Source organism: Monodelphis domestica, chromosome 1 (assembly GCF_027887165.1).
Source record: "Monodelphis domestica isolate mMonDom1 chromosome 1, mMonDom1.pri, whole genome shotgun sequence".
Taxonomy (NCBI): domain Eukaryota; kingdom Metazoa; phylum Chordata; class Mammalia; order Didelphimorphia; family Didelphidae; genus Monodelphis; species Monodelphis domestica.
In genome coordinates, this window is record NC_077227.1 from 555,582,030 (window position 1) to 555,605,268 (window position 23,239).

A 23,239-nucleotide genomic window follows, 5' to 3' on the forward strand; every position below is an offset into this window, starting at 1 on the left:
CCACCTTCCTTTGTATTTTTTTCTCATTTCCCTGGGTATACTTGATCTTTTGTTCTTCCAAATGAACTTTGTTATTTTTTTTCTAATTCAGTAAAAAAGTTTTTTGGAAGATCAATGAGTATGGCACTAAATAAATAGATAAGTTTGGGTAGGATGGTCATTTTTATTATGTTAGCTCATCCTACCCATGAGCAATTAATGTTTTTCCAATTGCTCAGATCTAGTTTTAGTTGTGTGGAAAGTATTTTGTAGTTGTGTTTATATAGTTCCTGTGTTTGTCTCGGCAGATAGATTCCTAAGTATTTTATATTGTCTAAGGTGATTTTTGAATGGAATTTCTCTTTCTAATTCTTGCTGCTAAGATGTGTTGGAAATATAAAGAAATGATGATGACTTATGTGGGTTTATTTTGCATCCTGCAACTTTGCTAAAGTTCTTGATTATTTCCACTAGATTTTTAGTTTTTGTTGGATTCTTTAAGTAAACCATCATATCATCTGCAAAGAGTGATAGCTTGGTCCCCTCATAGCCTATTTTGATACCTTCAGTTTCTTTTTCTTCTCTAATTGCTACTGCTAGTGTTTCTGGTACAATATTAAATAATATAGGTGATAACGGGCATCCTTGTTTCACTCCTGATCTTATTGGGAATGCATCTAGTTTATCCCCATTGCAGATGATGTTTGTATGTAGTTCAATAAGGGAGTTTATAAGACCAAAGGCTTAGGAGTTCCTCCCTTAGCATATACTCCATTTGAATGCATATCTAGGTTCTAGGTTCGTCTCCTAGCTGGCTTGCCAAAAAACTGTAATATTTTTTTGGGAAAAGATGGGGGGATTGGGAAACAGGGGATATGGGAGGTTTGTAGCAGGGTATGGAGGAGTTGAGGGGAGAGAGGAATAATGCTTCTGGTGAGGCAAAGGAGAGAGATGCCCCCTGCTAAGAGGCAGTAGCAGGGGTTCGATAAGGACTGTTTGCCGTTGAATGACTGAACTGATGTTCAGCTCCCTCTATGCCCCAGAAAATATAGTCCACTTATCTGACTGCGATTTCAAATAAGGTAAAGATTTAATAACCAGTTTGGATTTTAGAGGTATCAGGAAAGAGGGGCAAGGGATGTCCCTAAATAAGGTTGGAGTCTTCTCAGCTTTGGAGCTAAGGCCAGGCCTCACAGGCTGGTGGAGGGTTTCTCCCACTCCCGTCCTCTGCCCTAGTTTTGTCAATTTCAGAATCTTAGCAGTGGACAGAAAGCAACAAGAATGCCTGACCTTAAGAGCTTTTTGGGCCTGAATCTTCGAGCTGAACCAAGAAGAGGGACACCACTCCAGACTGGGCTGAACAAGGTCCTCCCACCTCCAACACCAGGAAGGAAGTCCAACTGGCAGGATGGAAGTGCTAGTCACAAGACCCAACTGCCACTCCCAGTTGGCCCTTCCCCCACATGCTGTCAGTCTTGGCAATTTCTCCTTCCTTGATGTTCCCACTGTTGCTTATTCCAACACAGTGGCAGAAAGTTCAGAACTTTTTCCTAGTTTCCTTTCCACATAGTGGCTGATGGTTTTAGATAGATATTGTGTATTATTTTTAGGAAAGACCCTTCTATTCCCATACTTTCTAGTGTTTTCATTAGGAATGAGTGTTGTATTTTGTCAAAGGTTTTTTTCTGTATCTGTTGAGATAATTAATCATGTGATTTTTGCTGGTTTGCTTGTTGATATGGTCAATTGTGAGTATGGTTTTCCTGATATTGAACCATCCTTGCATTCCTGGTATAAATCCTACCTGATTATACTGAATAACCCTCCTGATCACTTCCTGGAGTCTTTTTGCCAGTATCCTATTTAAGATTTTTGCAACTATGTTCAACATTAAGGAGATTGGTCTGTAGTTTTTTCTCCATGTTTGACCTGCCTGGCTTTGGAATCAATACCATATTTGTGTCATGAAAGGAACTTGGTAGAATTCCCTCTTTGCTTATTATGTCAAATAGTTTGTATAGTATTGAGATTAGCTGTTTTTGAATGTTTGATAAAATTCTCTTGAGAATCTATCAGGCCCTGGGGATTTTTTCTTAGGGAGTTCTTTGATGGCCTGTTGGATTTCTTTTTCTGATATGGGATTATTTAAGAATTCTATTTCTTCTTCTGTTAGTCTAGGCAATTTATATTTTTGTAAATATTCATCCATATCACCTAGATTGGTACATTTATTGCCATATAGTTGGGCAAAGTAGTTTTTAATGATTGCCTTAATTTCTTCTTCATTGGAGGTGAGTTTCCCCTTTTCATCTTTGATGCTGTTAATTTGCTTTTTTTCTTTCCTTTTTTTAATTAGATTGACCAGTACTTTGTCTATTTTGTTTGTTTTCTCATAGTACCAGCTTTTAGTCTTGTTTATTAGTTCAATAGTTCTATCACTTTCGATTTTATTAATTTCTCCCTTAATTTTTAGGATCTCTAATTTGGTTTTTTTCTGGGGGTTTTTAATTTGTTTGCTTTCAAGTTTTTTGATTTGCATGTCCAATTCATTGATCTCTGCCCTCCCTAATTTGTTAATATATGAACTCAAGAATATAAATTTTTCTGAGTACTGCTTTGGCTGCATCCCATAGAGTTTGAAAGGATGTCTCATCATTGTCATTTTCTTCAATGAAATTATTAATTGCTTCTATAATTTGTTCTCTGATTTTGGAGAATCATATTATTTAATTTCCAATTAATTTTTGATTTGGCTCTCCATGTGCCCTTACTGATCAATGTTTTTATTGCCTTATGATCTGAAAAGGTTGCATTTATTATATCTGCTTTTCTGCATTTGTATGCCATGTTTTTATGACCTAGTATATGGTCAATCTTTGTGAATGTACCATGTGCTGCTGAAAAGAAGGTGTATTCCTTTTTGTCCCCATTTATTTTTCTCCATATATCTATTAACTATTTTTTCTAAGATTTCATTCACCTCATTTACCTCTTTCTTATTTATTTTTTGATTTGATTTATCTAAATTTGATAGTGATAGGTTCAGGTCTCCCACTAGTATAGTTTTACTATCTATTTCCTCCTTCAATTCTCCTAGTTTCTCCATTAGAAATTTGGGTGCTATACCATTTGGTGCATACATGTTGATTAGTGATATTTCCTCATTGTCTATACTCCCTTTTATCAGGATGTATTTACCTTCACTATCTCTTTTAATCAGGTCAATTTTTACTTTGGCTCTGTCAGATATCATGATTGTAACTCCTGACTTCTTTCTATCAGTTAAGGCCCAATAGGTCTTGCTCCAACCTTTAATTCTGACCTTGTGAGTATCTACCCGGCTCAGGTGTGTTTCTTGTAGACAACATATGGTAAGATTTTTTATTGTAATCCACTCTCCTATTCGTCTACATTTTATGGTGGAGTTCATCCCATTCACATTCAAAGTTATGAATGTCACTTGTGAATTCCCTAGCATTTTGATAACCTCTCCTAGTTCTGTCCTTTCTTCTTTTGCTATATCCTTTTAAACCAGTGGTTTACTTTTAATCAATCCCCCTAATCCTCTCCCTTGATATGCTTCCCTTTCTAGTCCCTCCCTTTTTGTTCCCTTCTTGGTTTTTTTAGGGTCTGTTAAATTCCCTCCCCCCCTCTCCTTCCCTCCCTTTTTGTACTCCCTACCCCCTACCTCCCTTAGTTTCCCCTTCTCCCTTACCCTGTAGGATAAGATAGAGGATAGCCAGGTGGGACAGCAAGATGGGGAGCAGTTCCTTGGGAGGACAGCATGTATGGAAAGGCTGTTCCCCCATGGGAACAGCATGGATGGAAAGATAGAATTCAAGATCCCAATGGATCTAGATGCTCTTCCCTCTAGAGTTCATTTCACTGAGAGTAAGGTTTAAGTATTACCTATTAGCACTCTCTTCCTCTCCTTCTTATGAGAGTATTCTTCCCCTCCCCTTCCCATGTGTATCTTTGTGTGAAAAAGATTATTCTATTTATTTTATTTCTTCAAGTATCTCTTGGTACCATCATTGATTCCCCCCCACCCTTTTTCCTTTTTTTGCATATCATATTATAGCCCTTAATGCCCCAATCTTTTCCTATGAGTGATTCTTCTAATTACTATAATAATGAATACAATTTTTGAGAGTTACAAATAACATTTCTCCATATATTAATATATATAATTTGATCTAATTGTAGCCCTTAAAGAAGAGAGTTTAAAAAAAAACATTTTTCTCCTTTTACCTTTCGTTCATATTTACCTTTTCATGCTTCTCTTGATCTTTAACTTTGGATATCAAACTTTCCACTTATTTCTGGTCTTTTCTTTACACATACTTGGAAATCTATTTTGTTGAATGCCCATACTTTCCCCTGGAAGTATATAGTCAATTTTGATGGATAGGTGATTCTTGGTTGAAGATACAGTTCTCTTGCCTTTCTGAATATCGTGTTCCAGGCCTTGCAGTCTTTTAGTGTGGAAGCTTCCAGGTCTTGTATGATCCTGATTGCTGCTCCTTGGTATCCGAATTCTTTCTTTTTTGGCTTTTTGTAGAATTTTCTCCTTAGCTTGAAAGCTCTGAAATTTGGCAATTATATTCCTGGGAGTTGTCTTTTGGGGATTTAGTGTAGAGGGTGTCCTATGAACTCTTTCAATGTCTATTTTGCTCCCTTGATTCTGAAGAACATCAGGGAAGTTTTCTTGGATGATTTCTTATATTATGATGTCAAGATTTCTGTTTATTTCTGACTTTTCAAGTAGACCAATGATTCTCAAATTGTCTCTCCTTCCTCTGTTTTCCTGATCTGACACCTTGTCAGTGAGATATTTTATGTTTTCTTCTATTTTGGCAGTCTTTTGACTTTATTAATTCTTGCTGTTTTGCAAGGTCGTATTGTCTTCCAGTTGGCTAATTCTGGTCTTTAAAGACTGGTTTTCCTTTTCAGTTTGGTCTATCCTGCTTTTTGTGGCTTTCAGCTATTTCTCCAGTTGGGAGATCTTGCCCTTTAGACTGTTGTTTTCTCTTTGAATTATTTTCCACTTTTCTTGCCAGAAGGCTTCCATCTTTTTGATAAGCTCCAATTTAAATTCTTCCAGAGCTTATGGACAATTCCTATTTTTTTTTCTTGGAAATTTTTGACTTTGTTTGAATTTCTTCCTCTATTTCCTCTGTAGCCTGGGTTTTCCCTCCATAAATATTTTCCAGGGTCAATGCCTTCTTCCTGTTTTTCTTTGAGGGTGTTTGTTGGTCCAGGGCACAATTGGCCACCCCTGTGGTGGCTTTTCCTTCCCTTTATAGTCAAAAATCTTAGTGAGATGGGCAGGTTCTCTGTTTATGGAGTTAAGGAGCAAGGTTTTTGCCTAAGGCAAGCTCTCAAATCTCCGCAGCCTCCGCTATTCACGAGAGCACCCAGGGTCTGCACTCCCCAGCACACCAGGGTTTCTAGTATAACTGCTCTCAGGGGTAGGTCCCCAGCAGTCCAAAACAGCTCCCAAGGACCTAGAGGTGCCCCTTGCCCACCCAAGAGGTGCCCCTCGCTCACTCGCTGATTCTGGCGCACACTGGCTCTGACTCTGGCTCTTTAGGTGGAGTGGGAGAGGGTAGATCAGCTCACGTTTGGGTGGGAGCTTTTTCACCCTCTTATAGTGTGGAAATGCCCAAACCCCACGTACCTTCAATGCTGCGCCCTACTGTAGAGTTCCTCCTTTCTTCTGAAAATGGTTTTTTATGTTCTTTTGAGGTAGTCTATTTCGGTGGGTACTGGGGAGAGGAAGAGTCCCATGTCTAGCCTGCTGCCATGCTTACCCGGAAGAGTGGTGTTCTTTTTAACAGATCTTAGGTGATAAAATTCCCTGATTTACACTTTCTGAATTCGTAGACAAGTTCACATCTAGAAATACTATGATGGTGAGGAAAGGAAGTATTTGGTATAGTTCTTCCTCCAACTTAAGTAGAATTCTTCCCAATTGGGTATTATTCATAGCTACACATAGAATCATAGCTTTGTGTATGTGTGTGTATGTGTGTGTGTGTGTGTGTGTGTGTGTGTGTGTGTGTGTGTTTTAGAATCTGGAAGAGCTCGGATCTCCTAAACCCAATTCAGGGCTCTTTCTTACTAACCATCCTGCTCAGTAGAATAATGAAGTTTTCATTTACCAGCTTCTATATTCATACTCACTACTATAATTACTTAGAAGATTGTGGGCATTTTCTGTATTCTTATAGTATAGTATTTTCCACCTCTTTCCTCACCTACCTGTTCACAACCACACCTTATTTGAAGTGACCATTATTTCATATATAACTATTATATGTTAGCCATTTCAGGATAATGATAATATTTTTCTCTTGAAATGTTAAGTTTAAGTATAAATAAACTGTGAGTCCTTTTTTGCTTCTTTCAATGAAATGTTATCCCATTTTTTTCCAGCAAGTCAATAATGGCCTTACACTTAGTGATCTTCCTCTGCACATGCTGAATAATATATTATACAGATTCTCAGATGGATGGGATATCATTACGTTAGGTCAAGTGACCCCAACGTTATACATGCTCAGTGAAGACAGACAATTATGGAAGAAGCTTTGCCAGTACCATTTTGCGGAAAAACAGGTAAGATGTATATGCTGGTAGAAATGTGTTTCTCTGCCTTTTGAGAAGATTATATGTAAATATGCCCATTCACTCAACTGTGCTCTGCAAAGCATTCATATGACTACTATTTCAGCAAAACTAGCTAGTGACATTCAAAAGCAGACTGAACTGCCTCATATGGTAGTCCATCTTGATGGAGGTCTTCAATCAAAGGCAGGATGTTGTAGAAGGAATTTTTGTTATGGTAAGGTTTGAACTTGATGACCTCAGATGTCCCCTCCATATCTGAGAGTCTTTATATGACTTTCACATATTGTCTGCTTCAAGTACTTTTTGTAGATTGTAGAGAGATATTGTTTGTTATATGGGAGAAAAACTTAAATCTTGAGAATTACATAATCAAGTGATGTGAATTATTTTTTTTCCATTTCCTTTTTAGTGAAAGGTTATGGAAAAAAAAGATTTAATTTTTTTCTTAAATTGTTAGTGTACTTTTCTCTTAACTGATATGAATATTATTCATCCTCAAGTGAATATTTTTCTCTCAACTCTGTGCCTTCCTAAATCTCCTTTCATATTTCAAAAGAACTTCTTTTTAATTGAAAATTGGTCATAAAGATCTTATTATACTTAAGTTCTTAATGTGTAATTGAGTCATGAAAATAAAAACTAACTTGTGTTCAATAAACTTTATGTAGAATTTATCTAATATCAGTTCTTAAAATATCTGAGGAATTAAAGTTACATAAATAATTACATTATAGTTGTATCTAGTTTTTAACATGGCATAGCTTTATTATTACAAATTTAAAGGAATTTGGTAAGTGATAAATAGTAAAGGAAGAAGATTAAATTTTGAAGGTAAAAGGAGTGTGAGAATTTGTTGGAATTCAAAGGATGCAGGAGAATAGGATGAGAAAAGATTGGGAATAAGAGAAAAGTGGGGAAGTGTCTTGAGATGAAAATCCAATCCTAGAAAAATCCTTATTTCCCCATATATCCAAAAGGTGAATATTTTTGAAACACTTGGAAAACAGGCTTTCTCCTCTAAGGGTTTATTCATCCTTCAGCTTTAGCCATTGCACAGTCCTATCTTGGGAAGTGTACTTTGGGGGCATTTGCCCCAATTCTTCTCTGCATTCTAGTGTACATCCAAATAGTCTGTTAGATTTTATCTGTTACTGTTATTGATCAGAGCTGTTCACTTTTTTTGTCAAAGGATTTTCCCAAATATGTTGCCTTTGAAGAATAACCTTCTAAGCCTTTTGTGAAGTTCTTAGTCTTTTTGCTACAATTATAGCTAAAGTAATTTATAAGTGCCATTTAAAAAAAGAAAAAAGTCAAAATCTCTGTTCTTCCAAGGCATTGTTCAGCTTTTTAATACCCAGATTAGTTTAGTTTTAAGCAGCAATTAGCACTTGCAGATAGAATGCATTTATATACAGATTGTCATATCAAGAAGGGTAAAAAATGTTTTCAAAATTTATTCAAAAAATATTTATAGTTCATATATTTATAGGTTTACATAGTATATAGATTATAACAATATGAATATGGGCAATATGAGCATCATTTAGAAATTAACTTATGTAAACAGCATAGAATGGGAAGTGAATCCTTGAAGCTGAGGTGAATTAAATATAGTAGCTTTTACTTGCATCACATCTCATTTTTAATTTTATATGTATATAAACACACCTATATAAAACATGTAAAAATCTTAACAAAATTTTCAAGGTTAATAAGAGAACATGGATTTGTGCGTATATTCCCAATGTGGCATTAATGAGAGAAAAAAATAAAAACTATATATTTGTTTGAACTTTTTAAAAATAAATTTTTAAGTACATTTTTAAAATGCAGAAATTAATATTAGCTAGACACATCAGTAAATTGATGAATGATCCCTTTTGAAACTCATCTACCTATTCACTTCAGGATAATTTTTGACATTTAAATTGAGGAAAAATACTTTATACTATAATTTTCCAGGGTAAAATGAAAATTTATTTCCACTCAGGTAATATAGGTTTAAGATCCACAGTGGAGGAAGGGAGCTGAAGATCCTTTAAAATATAGATGTAGGTAACTGAGATTTTTTTAGGTGTAGTTCTAATTTGATATTTCTAAGTACTTGTTTATTTAATTTAATTTGAAGAACACCTAAGTTCAATGACTATATTATCACAAATGCACCATCAATTTACATTTTTGTATTATATTCCCAAGTTATCATCTATTCATTTATTCATCCAACCTATATTTAGTCAGTACCTACTTTGTACAAGGTACTATCTTCCAAATTCATAATAGACAATAAAATTGTCATCAGAGTGCAAGTAACATTATTCACATTTGGTGCTTGTTCTAAGAATTGAAGCACATTTTCAAAGGTCAGAAAAAATGTTTGGGAGAAAATAATAATCCTTTTTTTATTAGAAAACTGAATTACTCAATACCTCAAAGATCTCTGATTTCATCAGTGTGGGTGTTTCTTCCTTAAACAGCAGATTGGAAACAGCACTACCTTGGTTGACTCTTCCCTGAGTTGCTATGGGCAGAAATATTCATCTCCTGGTGGCCAATCCTTTCTGTCTTGCTAGGCTGAGACTTAGAGCTCAGAATTAGACTTTAATGTAGGAATGAAAATGCATTATGATTAAAGATTATAGCTTCTGAAGATTCAATGTATTCTAGCTTAACCTGGATCATCTGATCAGAATCAGTTTGACTAAAAAAAAGGAAAACTATCACCCCAGGAAGTTAAGCTGCTTTCAGTGCTGGCTCATACATACAAACCAGACTTGGATAAATTCCTTCCTTTTGATTTATCCTGAACATCAAAGTTTGGACTCCTGGAAGAATTTCACAAACCTTTCTGAATATGAAGTTTGGGCTATTTTGAAGCTAATGAAAATTTTCTACCCACATCCCATGAATTCATGTATCACCTCTATGCAAATTATTCTCACATCTATTTATGCAACCTTGCCCTCATTTCCAGACTTCCATTCTCACCCCTCCAACAGCCTATTGGACATCTTACACCATATCTTTCCCTCAGAACCAATCCCTTTTCTTAACTTCCCTATTACCAATTCTCACTATTCTTCCAATCACAAAAGCTCCCAAACTAGGTGTCATCCTATATTCTTTACTTTCTCCCACTCCTCTTATCTAATCAATTGCCAAGTCCTATAGATGCTACTTTCATATCATCTCTCACACACCCTTAGCCCCCTGGAACATTGCTACCATCCAGATGAAGGCCTTCATTAACTATTCCTGGACTGTTGTAAGAGCCTTCTGATGATTCTTTCTGCCTCACCTCTCCTCATCTTGGTCCATCGTATTCTTAGCTTGTCAAAGAGATATTCCTAAACCACAGGTCTGACTGTGTCACTATTTTAACAATCAACTTCAACAACTCTTTACTGTCAAATATAATACTTTGGTTTTTCAAGCCCTTCAGAATCTGGCCCTTTCCTACCTTTCCAGTGTCCTAATACCTTACTCTTCTTCACTACTCTATGATTCAGTGTCACTAATCCTTTGCTATTCCTAACATTGGACAATTCACATTTTCATTGGCTGCTCCTCATTCCTGAAATTTTCCCTCTTCGTTTCTGCCTTCTGCCTTCTTTCTTGTCAGCTAAAAAATAAACCTTCTGAAAGAAGCATTTCCCAGTCCTCCTTAATACTACAGCTTTCCTTTTGAGATGATCTCCAGTTTATACCTTTTTATATCTTGTCTGTATGTAATTAGTTTCCATGTTGTCTCCCCTCACTCCCCTTACCCCATTTTAGTTAGCTCATATGATTCTTGAGGATAGGGTCTTTGTGCTTTTCTTTGAATCTCCAGGGCTTACACAGTATCTGACAGGTAGGTGCTTAATAAATGCTTATTGACTTGAAAATCTGTTGCATTTTGTTAGATTTTAGGGTAATTTATGTACCACACCTCAAATTGTATTATAAATCTGTAATATCACAACAATCTGGTACTGGCTAAGAAACAGAGTAGTGGATCAATGAAATAGACCAGCCTCAGGGTGGCAAATCTATGACACACATGCCAGGATGGCACTCAGAGTCATCTCTGTAGGCACACATGCCATCACCCCAGCACAGAGTTTACCGGAATGTGTTACTAGAAAGCCAGAGGGCCTCAGGACTGGGCTGCTCCCTTCCCTCTCTCCACCCTCACCTGAAAAGGTTCAAGTAATCAATACACAGCAGTGTAACCTAGTATTCAGTAAACCCAAAGACCCAAGCCTTTAAAAGAACTATTTGGCAAAAACAACTGAGAAACTAAAAAAGTATGGCAGAAGCTGGGCATAGTCACACCACATCTCACAATAAAGTCAAAATGGATACATGATCTAGAAATAAAGGATGATACTTTAAACACATTTGGAGAACACAGAATAATTGACCTTTCAAATTTATGGAAATGGAAAGAATTTATGATCAAACAAGACATAAAGAACATGACAAGAAGTAAAATGGATAATTTTGATTAAATTAAACTAAAAGATTTTTGTACAAAACCCAGTGTAATCAAGATTAGAAGGAAAAGAAAAACACTGGGGGGAAAATTTTATAACAAGTAACTCCGACAAAGGTCTCATTTCTCAACTATGTAAAGAACTCAGATTTATAAGAATACAAGTCATTCCCCATTTGACAAATAGTCAAAAGATATGAGTGAATGAAGAAATCAAAACTATAGTCATGTGAAAAAGCTCCAAATCACTATTAATTAGAGAAATGCAAATTAAAACAATTATGAAATACTGCCTTATATCCATCAGATTGTCTAATATGACCAAAAGCAAAAAATGACAAATATTGTAGGGGGATGTTGGAAAATTGGGTCATTAATACACTGTTGGTGGAGCTGTGAACAAATAACCCATTCTAGGGAACAATCTGGAACTATGCCCAGAAGGCCATAAAACTATATATATTCTTTGATACCTAGCACTACCATTAGTAGATCTGTATCCCAAAGAAATCAAAGAAAAGTAAAAGAACATACATATATATACACACACACACAAATTGGAAACTGAAGGAATTTCTATCAAATGGAGAACAGATGAACAAGTTGTGCTTCATGATTGTAATGGAATACTATTGTGCCATAATAAATGACAAGCAGGACAATTTCAGAAAAATCTGGAAAGACATATGAACTGATGCAAAGTGAAATGAGCAGAACCAGGATTGCATACAGTTAGAAATATTGTAAAGCACTTAACTATTATCATTAATGTAAGCATCCAAGACAGCAGCCCAAAAGATATCAGGATCCTAAATGCTTCCACAGACTGTCAGAGTCTGAATGCACATTGAATCGTATTATTTTCCACTCCATTTTCTTTAGGAGGTTTATTATATATATATATGCTATCATGCAGTATAGATTTCCATATTCTCTATGTGGAAATCTATACTGCATGATAGCATTAGTATACCCATATCAAATTAATTACCATCTTGGGGATGGGAAAGAGAATAGAGAGGAGAGAATTTGAACAACAAAATGTTGTGGGGAGGGGGAGGAATAGAACTAAAAAAAGCAAAAGATTTCAGAGCAATTAGTCATCAAAAATGAACCAGAACAAAATCCCAAGGCAACATTTCTCCTACTATACTCACCACTAGAATAGTAACCAATGTAACACAAAATTATTTCTATTTTCAATTCTTCATTTACTCACTCATCAAAAATTTCTTGGGTCTGTAGTAATGCAAGTCTCCATTCAGCCTGAAATTGTTATCTAAAACACCCATGTAATAAATCCTATAGTAATTGTTTTAGAGATTTTAGGACATATGATTCATTGTTTAACATTAATACTTTTAAATTCCTATATTCTGTAGAGAGGACATTGAACCTATTTAGTTATTTTCTTGACTGTCTATCTATTAAGCAACATATATATCTAGTCCTGTAGTATATAAGGTAAAAGAAAAGGCAGTCTGTCAAAAATAATTTTATTAGGCTATTGCTATGTGCCCAAATACTAAAATGAGAATACAAAGAAAAGCCAAAAAATGATGAGCTCTGCCTTCAAGGACCTCATATTCCAATGGGGAAACACTACAAACACAAACCATGTTCATACAAGATATATGTAGAGTAACTGGGGTCCAGGCAGGGAATGATCTCAGAAAGAAGCCATTAAAAACAGTGGAGGGAGGTGGGCAGCTGGGTTGCTCAGTAGATTTAGAGCCAGGTCTAGAGACAGGAGGTTCTGGGTTCAAATGTGGCATCAGATATTTCCTAGCTATGTAACCCTGGGCTTACACTTCTGCCTTGGAACTAAAACACAGTATTGATTCTAAGATGGAAGGTAAGGGTTAAAAACAAACAAACATGGAGTGGGGAAGGCTTCTTGAAGAAGCAAGATTAGAGCATGGGAATAATTATGAAAAGGAACTGAATGAGGAAATAGAGTATCCTTTGCAAGGTATAGCATTGAAGGCCAGTGTTGCTAGATTATGAGAAAAAGTGTAAAATACAAGAAAACAGGAAAGATAAAACAGACTTGACCAAATTGGTAGAATTTTTAAATGAACCTTTAAAATTAGATTGACTTGAAAAAAGAAAAAAAATTGTCACACATTGCAAAATAACACCAATTATAGGCCACATTCAGATCTTCCTTAAGTCAGACTTTGTGACTTTTCAAACTGATGCAGTAAATACATTTCCAAATGTTATTTACAACATCATCAACTTGGGTTGGGGTGGGGTGGGGCAGCAAGGAGGCAGGGATCTTGAATCACAGGAGAGCTGTGAGCATCCATTCACAATGACAGGTTCTGGCTTTTGTTTTAAGAATTGTATACTTCTACAGCTAGAAAATCTATTACCAGTTTGTTTTAATAATTATGCCATCAGTTAGTTTTAAGGTAGCACTTTGGAAAGATCAACAGTTAGCAATAGACTTTTTTAAAAAGTATGAATGTATAGGTTTTTTAAGAGGAGAAGGAATGAGAATTTCTTAGATAGCAGAGGATTATAAGTAACTCTTCAAAACTTGAAAATTATGAATTCTTAAGTATGCAAAACCCCTAAGGGTTGCTATTTTATCCAAATGAATCCAGTTTTTTTTAAAGCAATTACTTTCATTTGCATTTTATGTGATTTTTAAAAATGAAATAATTGTTCCTAATGCTGTAATTTGAAAATTATCTTCTGATTCTAAAGAAATTGCTTTTTCTTCTAGTTCTGTAGACATTTGATACTCTCTGAAAAAGGTCATATTGAATGGAAACTGATGTACTTTGCACTGCAGAAATGTTATCCCATCAAGGAGCAATATGGAGACACTTTGCATTTTTGCAGGCACTGCAGCATTCTCTTTTGGAAGGTAACAGTTTTAAAAATATACTGGGATTTAAGGTATTAGAATTTAAAATTGGAAATTTAAAAAAATTATTAACTCTCCCAATACATTTTTAAGGATAAAGCATTATTAATAATTCTAATGTTGTAGCAATTATAGTTGTCCATAAAAATTAAATGGGCTGCCATTTACTCAGTGAGTTACCCACCACTAATAGTGTTTGAAGTTAGGGCTATCAGACAATCTGCAGAGATGATTCTAGAATGGAGTGGAAGGTTGTCTAGCTGACAGGGAGGAACTGGAGCCAGTTCACACTGCTGACAAGCTGATTGTTAAATTTTCAGTGTGAGCATTTACAACTCAAAAATCAACAAATATTGTAAGTTAGGGTTGTATTTGATATTTTGTTGATTATCTAAACTTGAGAAAGTAGTGGAGAAAATATTAATAATACAGATTACATTTGAAAATGTGTCATGCATACAGATTTTTAGGAGAGCCAGTTATTAAAAATTTACCAGCATATCTATGATGCTAGGAGGCCAGTAAAGGCATCCAACTCTAAGATTCTATATTCTTTATAATAATTTTTTAAGTATTTGAAAATTAAGATTCAACACTGATTTGAAATTTAATAAAAATTAAAATTATAAAAATTTTTCACACAATCTATTTGTAATATGTATTAAATTATGTATTAGGCATATTTGAAATTTTTTGGTGTTTAGCTATTTTTTCCCCTGGGCTACTTCAGGCTATAACTGTACAGTCTGCAAAATTGTCAAAGTGAAGTTTTGTTCCTGGTCCTCTCCCAGCTGTCTGGTTAGAACAGGTGCTTCACCCAGCTGTAATGAAGAATTGTTATTTTGAGTTAAAAGCCAACAAATAGCTCTAGAATTTCACTGCTGGGCTCCAACATATTTGAACTGAGCCTAGTCCCAGGGATCCATGTCTACCCCTGGAAAATGCCAGTGTTGAAAGATGGCTGTGAGAGTGCAGCAGATATATGGAGAGCTTTTTGACTAATGTAAACTAAGGCCTAAATTGGGTAGCTGTCCTGTAGGGCAGATAATCAGGCTCTTTGTGTCATGGAGTTATTAGCTTTCTCAGAGTGATAATGCATTTGTCTAGTTCTTATAAACTTTTTCTTCCCCTTCAATCAGTTTCATAGGCAATAAAAGAAGTTAACAAATAATTTAACATAAAAAAATGTGTTATGAAAGAAATCTCAGGAATATTGATTTCTAATCACAAATACAAGAATATTTAGTTATATATTTTTATGATCAAAGGTTAACAAGAAACTTGACTTTTTTTAGTAACTAAATCCTTACCTGATGTCTTAGAATCAATACTAATTATCAGTACCAAGGCAAAAGAGCCATAAGGACTGGGTAATTGGGGTTAAGTGACTTGCCTAGGATCACACAGCTAGGAAGTGTCTGAGGCCATATTTGAACCCAGGACCTCAATCTCTGAGCCTGGCTCCCTCTATCCACTGAACTACCTAGTTACTTGAGGAAGCTTGACTCTTAAAGAGATGATTTAGGGCCACTTTTAATAGTTCCTGGTATCTCAGAAAATATCAAAATAGTTGGAATTGGAATCATTCTTCATCATTTTTTTCATTATTTCTTTTGCAGTTTGTTAGTCATCAGAATGTTTCTAAAAAAAGTTATTTGTTTGATAAGTTTCTACATGCTATTTTTTCTATCCTGATCAATAACACAGTGATAAATAATCATTATTTGGTGCCTTGGAATGCATTCTTAATACTTGAATTTGAATGTGAATGTATCTAGTATTCAGGGAATTCACTCCAAACAAAATAATGAGTCTGTACAGGGAAGACTCAGCTCAGAGGAACTGTGAACCCTGCTGTGGGTTCACCATGCTGACCCTGGCTTTCATCAGTTGCTCCCTCCTTTTCAAGGGAAAGCATCACATCTCAAAGAATGAAGTGACCCTCAGCTGCTCAGTTCCTCTCTTTAACCTTGTATTTGTCTGCTTAACAGCTTCCTTGGGGTTAGAAGTAAATTTTATTTCTGCAGTTTCTGAACATCTTTGACAAGTGACAGATGAATCTGTTATCCTTTTGTTATTTGGAAATTTCTCTTTCATTTGCTCCAAGGTGATTTGTAATAACGAGATATAAATTATCAGGAGAGAGAATTTAAATGACTGTTGAAACTAGATTTTAAATTCTAGATTATAATTGTCATGACCTCATAAATCTAATTTTTTTATCCATTTGGTGACTGCAATGAATATGAAATAATATAACCAGTACATTTTAAATGATGTCATCAGTGGCTTTGTTTTGTTTTTTACTTGACCTGTAATTTCATTAGTACAAGGAACTCCCAATGAAGAAACTCACAGTCCCCATGCAGATCAGTGCAGCTGCTCTGTAACTTAAAAGTCTTAGAGAGTTAGCTGAGGCATGAGAGGTTCAGTGTGACTTGCCGAAGGAATCACAGGAAGTATATCAGAGATGGACCTGAAACCCAAGTCTGCCAGATTGCAGGCATCCTATATAGCTACTGGACTTTGCATATGTGTCTTCTGCCTCACTTCTTTTTATAATGATTTTTTTGCTTCCAAGAAAAGGGGGGATGGGGGAAGCATATAAGATTATAATAGCCAAGACATTAAGATTAGTATTTAAGAAGATTCAGTTTTTCTTTTTTTAACTAATGATATAGTCTTTAAAAAAAACAAAAACATTCTTACCTTCCATCTTAGACTCAATACTGTTGGTTCCAAAACAGAAGAACAGTAAAGGTTAGCCAGTGGGGGATTAACAGTCACAAGTCATGCCTAGGATCACACAGCTAGGAAGTGTCTAGACCTTATTGGAATGTCGGACCTCCTATCTCTAGGGCTGCCTCTCAATCTACTGTAGATGTCCCCTAATAATATAGTTTTAAAATATTTCCAGAAGAAGGAAATATTTTCCCTTAATTTCCAGAAGTGGAAAGTTTTTATTTTATCTTCGTTTCAGGGTACTTACAAATATTATCTTTAATTTTAAGTTTTCTGTAACATAAGAAATAAAAGCTGCTGAAAAGAGAAAAAGATTAAAATCTCTAAGTAGTATAGTTAATGGAAGAAAAGATCTAGGATCTAGTCACACTTCTGCAAACTACAAGCTCTATAACTGCTGTAGACAAATCCCTTTCCTTCTCTCAATCTCTGATTCCTCATTTGTAAAATAAGGGAATTCAATTAAATGATCTTTAAAACCACAAAGACTCTAACAATATATTTCAATTATATAAAAAGTCTTAACTCACATTGAAATTACATGGCCTTTAGTTGGACAACAACAAAAAAGAAAACACATGGCATAAATTGGCACAGATAGAAATACTCTATGCTGGAAGGTATAATGAAAGATGGACACTTAAATGCATCATTGGTAGAATTGTGAATTAATATAACCATTTGGAAAAGCAATCTGGTATTATGCAAACAAAATGACTAAAATTTCAATACCTTTTGATCCATGGATTCACCACTAGACATATATAATACTCCATGTATAATTTTTAAAAGGTTCCATAATCACTTGTCCTATAATACTTGCTTTGTAAAACTTCTAGCACTCAAAAAAATATGGATAGTTTTTAAGTAAATTGACAGTATAAAGAATTAGATTTACAGAAAGGATGTTAAGGGTATATCATTTCCTATAGAGTTTGGCCAGTAGCTGGATATAGATCTTGGACAGACAATAGTGATGGCCAATTAGTTGAGCCTGGAGTTGAATAGGAGAAGGAAGTACCAGATGACCTTCAAACTATTACTGAGCTTTTTAAACAATTCCAAGATTCCCATGGAAACATAGTCCCATTTTTTTAATACAGGAATTCCACCAGTGTTACTATATGACAATGAGACAAGACTGAAGAACTTTTTAAAAATGAATATAAAATATAGAGGGTATTAGCGAGGCAGATGATTATTGTGAGCTGCCTGCTATATGCAAACTTCAAAGAACAGGAGTAAAAAAATATCACCAAGGATTTGTAGTGGGAAGAAAAGATGCTACATCATGTGTTAAGGGCAGGGATGACAAGAAGATAGCCATAATGCCCTATATAGCATCCTTACAGCATTAGGAGAAGTTGGGGAAGAACATGAGCATGATGGACAGAGCTTCTATAGATAACTTACTAGAGGACTGACAGAGTTACAAAAGGTGGACCAGCATTAATGGATTATGATTTGCATCATTGGAGTAAACTCACACCCCCAACATGAGATCCCATATAAATTAGAGTCCATGAAGTCAGTATTTCCAGGATATAACATTATCAAAGAATTTACATCAATTCTAAAACAAGTCTAAAATGAAGTAAACATGTTAATAATGCTAATACTTTTTTGTTATCTTGTTCAAGGGGTTATAGAGCATGTTCCTGAAAGGATAATACTTTTTTAGTCAATGTAGTTATTGAAGCAGTGGCTTCTTTACAAAGGTACAGGTATCAAGAATATCAGCTCGCTACTTAGAGTCAGTTAGTCATCATGTTGCATCTGTCTAACCAAATGAGATCTTTGTAAAGGGCTTAACACAGTCCCTGACACATAGTAGGCTTATTCTTTATTCATATAAAAATGCTTATTCTCATCCCCCTCCCTGCCCCCTATCTATTTCTGTAGCAATATATCACATCCTTCCAAGTTATGCTTACTTAGAAATGTTTCGTTATTTATATTTATATAATAATGCAGAAAATTTGATCTCTGTATAATTGAAAGAACTTTTCTCAAATTTAGTTTCCATATGGGTTAATGATATTTTCTATTTTACCTCAAGATTTTCTTACAAAAATTTATCATTTTCTTTGACATCCCAATAAGCATTTCTCTCCAGAAAACTAAATATTGGGCTAAGAGGCATTGGATTTAAATCAATTGAAAACATTATCAGAGCTCTCAAAATTAATGAGGAGTTGGTACTGTTATTATCTGGTCACTTCTATCTTGTGTCAGACACTTTGTCCCAGTTTGAATGTAGATTTTGAGGTAAACAACTGCCAGGCATCATCTCTGTCTGTCCTCAAGCTGTCTCCCATCCCTTAATTACACTAAGGATAATATCTTTATTTTCCTATATCAGCAAATCTCCTAAGAAAAAAAATTAAGACATTATATTTATGCCATATTTTCTTCCTGGAAAAACCCAAATTGTTTTATTCAAGGTAGCTTAAACTCTCCAGGGGCAGGAAGAGAAACCCATCTCCCCAGAATTCTGTTACACTCTTGATCCTTCATTCACTGCCTACCATATAATCAGTCTCAAAAGCCCAGTTTACCCTGTTTGGGGGAAAGTCCGTAGTTTGATAAAGAATAAAATCTTATATCAGTTTAAAAGGCTATTTCATATATGTGTGTGCCACAGCAAATTAGGAAACATATTCTTAGTGACCAGATATTCTTCAGTTAATTGAAGTTTCATCAGTGCAGAAATAAGGGAAGGATACTAATCTCATAGCTAATACAACTCTGTATTGCTTATTCAGCTTTTCATTTACTTCCTTTTTGAGTGGTATTGGAAGGAAACAAGTAAAAACTTAAAGTAAATGGGCAAGTCCAAAAATGATTAATGGGAAGAAATGTTGGGGAATTGAAATTATCTATCCTGAGAAGGTTATAGAGCTGTAAGAACAAAATGAAATTCAAGTACCCTGACTCCATTGTAACAATTTTTTTTTTCTTAAACAAATAGGATATTGAAAAACCCAGATTTGCAAAAGGTAAACAGGGCTTCGGTGACTCATTTTGAGGATTTTTTTTAATTGCTTCAAAAAGAAAATTCCCATGTCACTTTTTAAAGTATGATTCATCTTCTAAAAATTTTGATTTTTTTCACAGTTAGAGATTTGGAACTAAAAGGGACCTTAAACAAAGGAAACTGAGGCCTAAAATGGTTAAATTACCTGAGATTACAGAGGTAGTAAGTGACAGAACTGGAATCTGAACTGAAATCCTTTGACTCCAAATCCAGTACTATTCACTTGCTACATCCTTAACACAACTATGGCATAAGGTATAACATACCTATTTGGTCAGTAATAGAATCCTCAGTTTAAAGCAGCTTCCACTGGATTTCTAGTGAGAAGGATCTAGGGACAGGAGGAAAATTGAGTGGGCACATAACTAGGGGAATAATGAACAGGTCATTTCTCACTGCTGACCTTTATTAAATAATTGAATTTACTGGAAGATAGTGATCATCTGCCACCTTTCTCTGTTGAGAAACAAGAAGAAAATGCATTTCATTTGCATGACTGTTATAAATTGAACCAGCTAAAAGCTCACTATTGGCCAAGCTGAACTTCTTTACTGCATAAATTAGTGATTTAATTTTTAAAATTTCATCTCATCTGCAGCCATTTTAGGCAAGAACAGTTTCTTTACATAAAATACAATTCTACATTTCAAGATCTGAAGAATTTTGAACCATTAGATGTGAGGTTTTAAGCACTGCCTTCCTCCCTACCCCCAAATGTAGGTGTTTGCTATATCATAAAAGTACCTCTGCCCAAGCATGGAGATTACTGGGACAAAATATTTTATACACTGTCAGATGTAGTCACCATATTGAATCTTGTAGCTTAATTGAAGGGGGGGTTGGTATTACAAGAGGAGGGTTCAGTATGAAGAGGGTATTTTTAAAAATAAATAATTTAGCCCTACTACCACCTGCTTTATATATCTGTGGTTATGTGGGTGTATGGCTCTTCTTGTTTTGATTTTTGACTCATGGTTACCTAGGGAATAAAAATTGTTATAAATAATTCAGTGAAATTAGTAATGGTCAGAACATGTTTTTATGTTGCAGCTAAGTAAAAAGCCAGCTTTTTATCTTTGTATGGATTGTCTTTCAGAGCCAAATTACTTTCCATTTTCATTCCCAATACTTTTGACATGTAGATAAAAAGAAAGGTTACAGTTATGCCCTCAAAAATTTACATAATCAGAAATACATCATTAGTCATAATAACATGGTGAGTAAATCAGAAAATAGCCTGTAGTGTTTATTAAAATATTTCAGATATGCATTACACCAAGATTTACAACATGTGTTATATATATATGTGTGTGTATATATAACACACTCATGAAAGAAACAAATGCTGATTGTATATTTAAGATTAATTAAAACAAAAATAATAAAGATATAGAACAGATTAACTATTACTTGTTAAAACATGTCTAATTAATATAGCAAAGTTCTTTTTAAATAATTATTGTGATTTGAGACACATAAAGTAGAAATATTGATATTTCTCTGTGTCCTTTTCTGGGAATATTTTTGAAGTTAACTTTGCTGCAGTGATAGTTTATCCATTTGAGAGCTTTGCCCTTTTCAGTGCCCATGATGGTTTCTTCAAGTCAATGAATTTTTAAGATACTTCTTTCTGTCTTGTGCATGTTTTATTTTTGCTAAGCTTCTATATGCCAGGATTTTATTAGTTTGACAATTTGGAATGGAGGAATTTGGCTTTCTGTCAATGCGCCTAGCAAAACATTGGTTTTTCTTTCTTTTCTTTTCTATTTCCTCCCTCGCTATTCTAATTCCTCTTAGAAATTTGAATATCATGTATATCTATAGTTAGAAATGCATTTAGGATTACAAACTGATTATGTTAAATGATCAATGGGGAGACTAGTCTCCCAATGATCATCAGGGGGTATTGTAAATCTTGAAATTTCTCAGACTTGTGAATGTTAAAAATTTCCACATTGAGGAATCCTCCATTGGAGCAAATTCCCTACTGGAAACATTCCCCATTTTGATGTGAGAACTCGCCAGGATATAAAAAACTGTTAGATTTTAAATGATTGAAGGCCTTAAACTGTAACAGTTAAAAGAGTGATGTTGTAAACTGTAGTGAGTTAAAATGGTGGAAGATATAAATTGTGATACATATAAGAGAGGGTGAGTAAATTTGACGGCAGAAAATATGTTTCACTACAGTGTCTTGGTTTTTAAATCAAATATAAGGTGGTCGCCAGGGAAATATTCCCAATTATTCAAATACCCAAGTCAACTGGGTTTTATAGAGATTTTAATTAATACAAATGTGGAATTAAAGAAAAGAGAGAAAAAGGAAATAAGTATGAAGGGCCTTAAGCCAACATGGCCTAGACCTGAGTCTTAAGAGAGAGAGATCAGTCAGTTAGTCTTTTAACACTCACCACAAGGTCTGTCTAAGCAAGGATTCTAGTGACACCAGGCCAGCTCCATCTCAGCTGACTTCACCAGAGAGTGAGCCAGAGTCCTCCTTAAAGAGCCTTCCAGCCAGAGACTGTTCCAAAGGGCCTCTCTCCAGAGCCTCTCTCAAGAGATTCTTCCCAAGAGATCCTCATCAGAGATCCTCCAAAAGGATTTTTTTCTCAAGAGATTCTGCTTTTTCTTATATAGGGGTTTTTCTCCTATGTCACCTCCCCTAAGTCCTTACATCTACCAATCACTGTCCAAAGGACTGCCCATCTGAATTCCTGCTAAGTCGACTAATCTCCTCAGTAAGTCTGAACCAGAAAAAATGCTGCTGTGTCGACTAATCTCCTCAGTAAATCTGAACCAGTGAAAACACAGCTGAGTCAACTAATCTCATTAAGAGAAAACTTGCCCGACCCATTTAGGTACCTAGCATCTCATTGTATCAATTCTAAAAAACAGGTATGGCTCAAAGAACTCCTTGCCTTATTATAAGCATAGGTCCAAGTACTTTCATTGTTTAGCAAGTTTTCTCCCCTAAAGTAGTCTTAAGTACAGGTGGAGTAGAGGTCCTCCCATTTCTGATCATGGTGAGTTCTCACATCAAAATGGGGAATGTTTCCAGTAGGGAATTTGTTCCAATGGAGGATTCCTCAATGTGGAAATTTTTAACATTCACAAGTCTGAGAAATTTCAAGATTTACAATCCCCCCTGATGATCATTGGGAGACTAGTCTCCCCATTGATCATTTAACATAATCAATTTGTAATCCTAAATGCATTTCTAACTATAGATATACACGATATTCAAATTTCTAAGAGGAATTAGAATAGTGAGGGAGGAAATAGAAAAGAAAAGAAAGAAAAACCAATGTTTTGCTAGGCGTATTGACAGAAAGCCAAATTAGGGGCAGTCCCTTTTGGCAAAAATGTGTACATTTACAATAAATGTTCAATCAGAGTTCAGTTCAATCAATCATATCCAAAGTTCACTCTTGATCTTCTTGATGAAGTGTAGGTTTTCTGGCATCTTTCTGCAACAGTTCATTCTCTGGATATA

The 23,239-nt window shown here is 35.1% G+C and overlaps 1 protein-coding gene across 9 annotated transcripts in view; it reads left to right on the forward strand.

The window, feature by feature from the left end:
- FBXO25 (F-box protein 25) overlaps positions 1–23,239 on the forward strand; it is a 227,982-nt gene that overhangs the window by 174,088 nt on the left and 30,655 nt on the right. For 7 of the 9 annotated variants that reach the window (XR_008915523.1, XM_056813387.1, XM_056813388.1 and 4 more), the window contains 2 exons: positions 6,418–6,600; positions 13,824–13,967. Coding sequence is in view for 8 of the 9 variants with exons in the window: in XM_056813387.1 (XP_056669365.1) it covers positions 6,418–6,600; positions 13,824–13,967 (327 nt within the window). In the remaining variant the exon portion in view is untranslated. Of the gene's footprint in view, positions 1–6,417; positions 6,601–13,823; positions 14,000–23,239 lie in introns of all 9 variants that reach the window. The other 2 variants (XM_056813392.1, XM_056813389.1) reach the window with 2 other exon arrangements.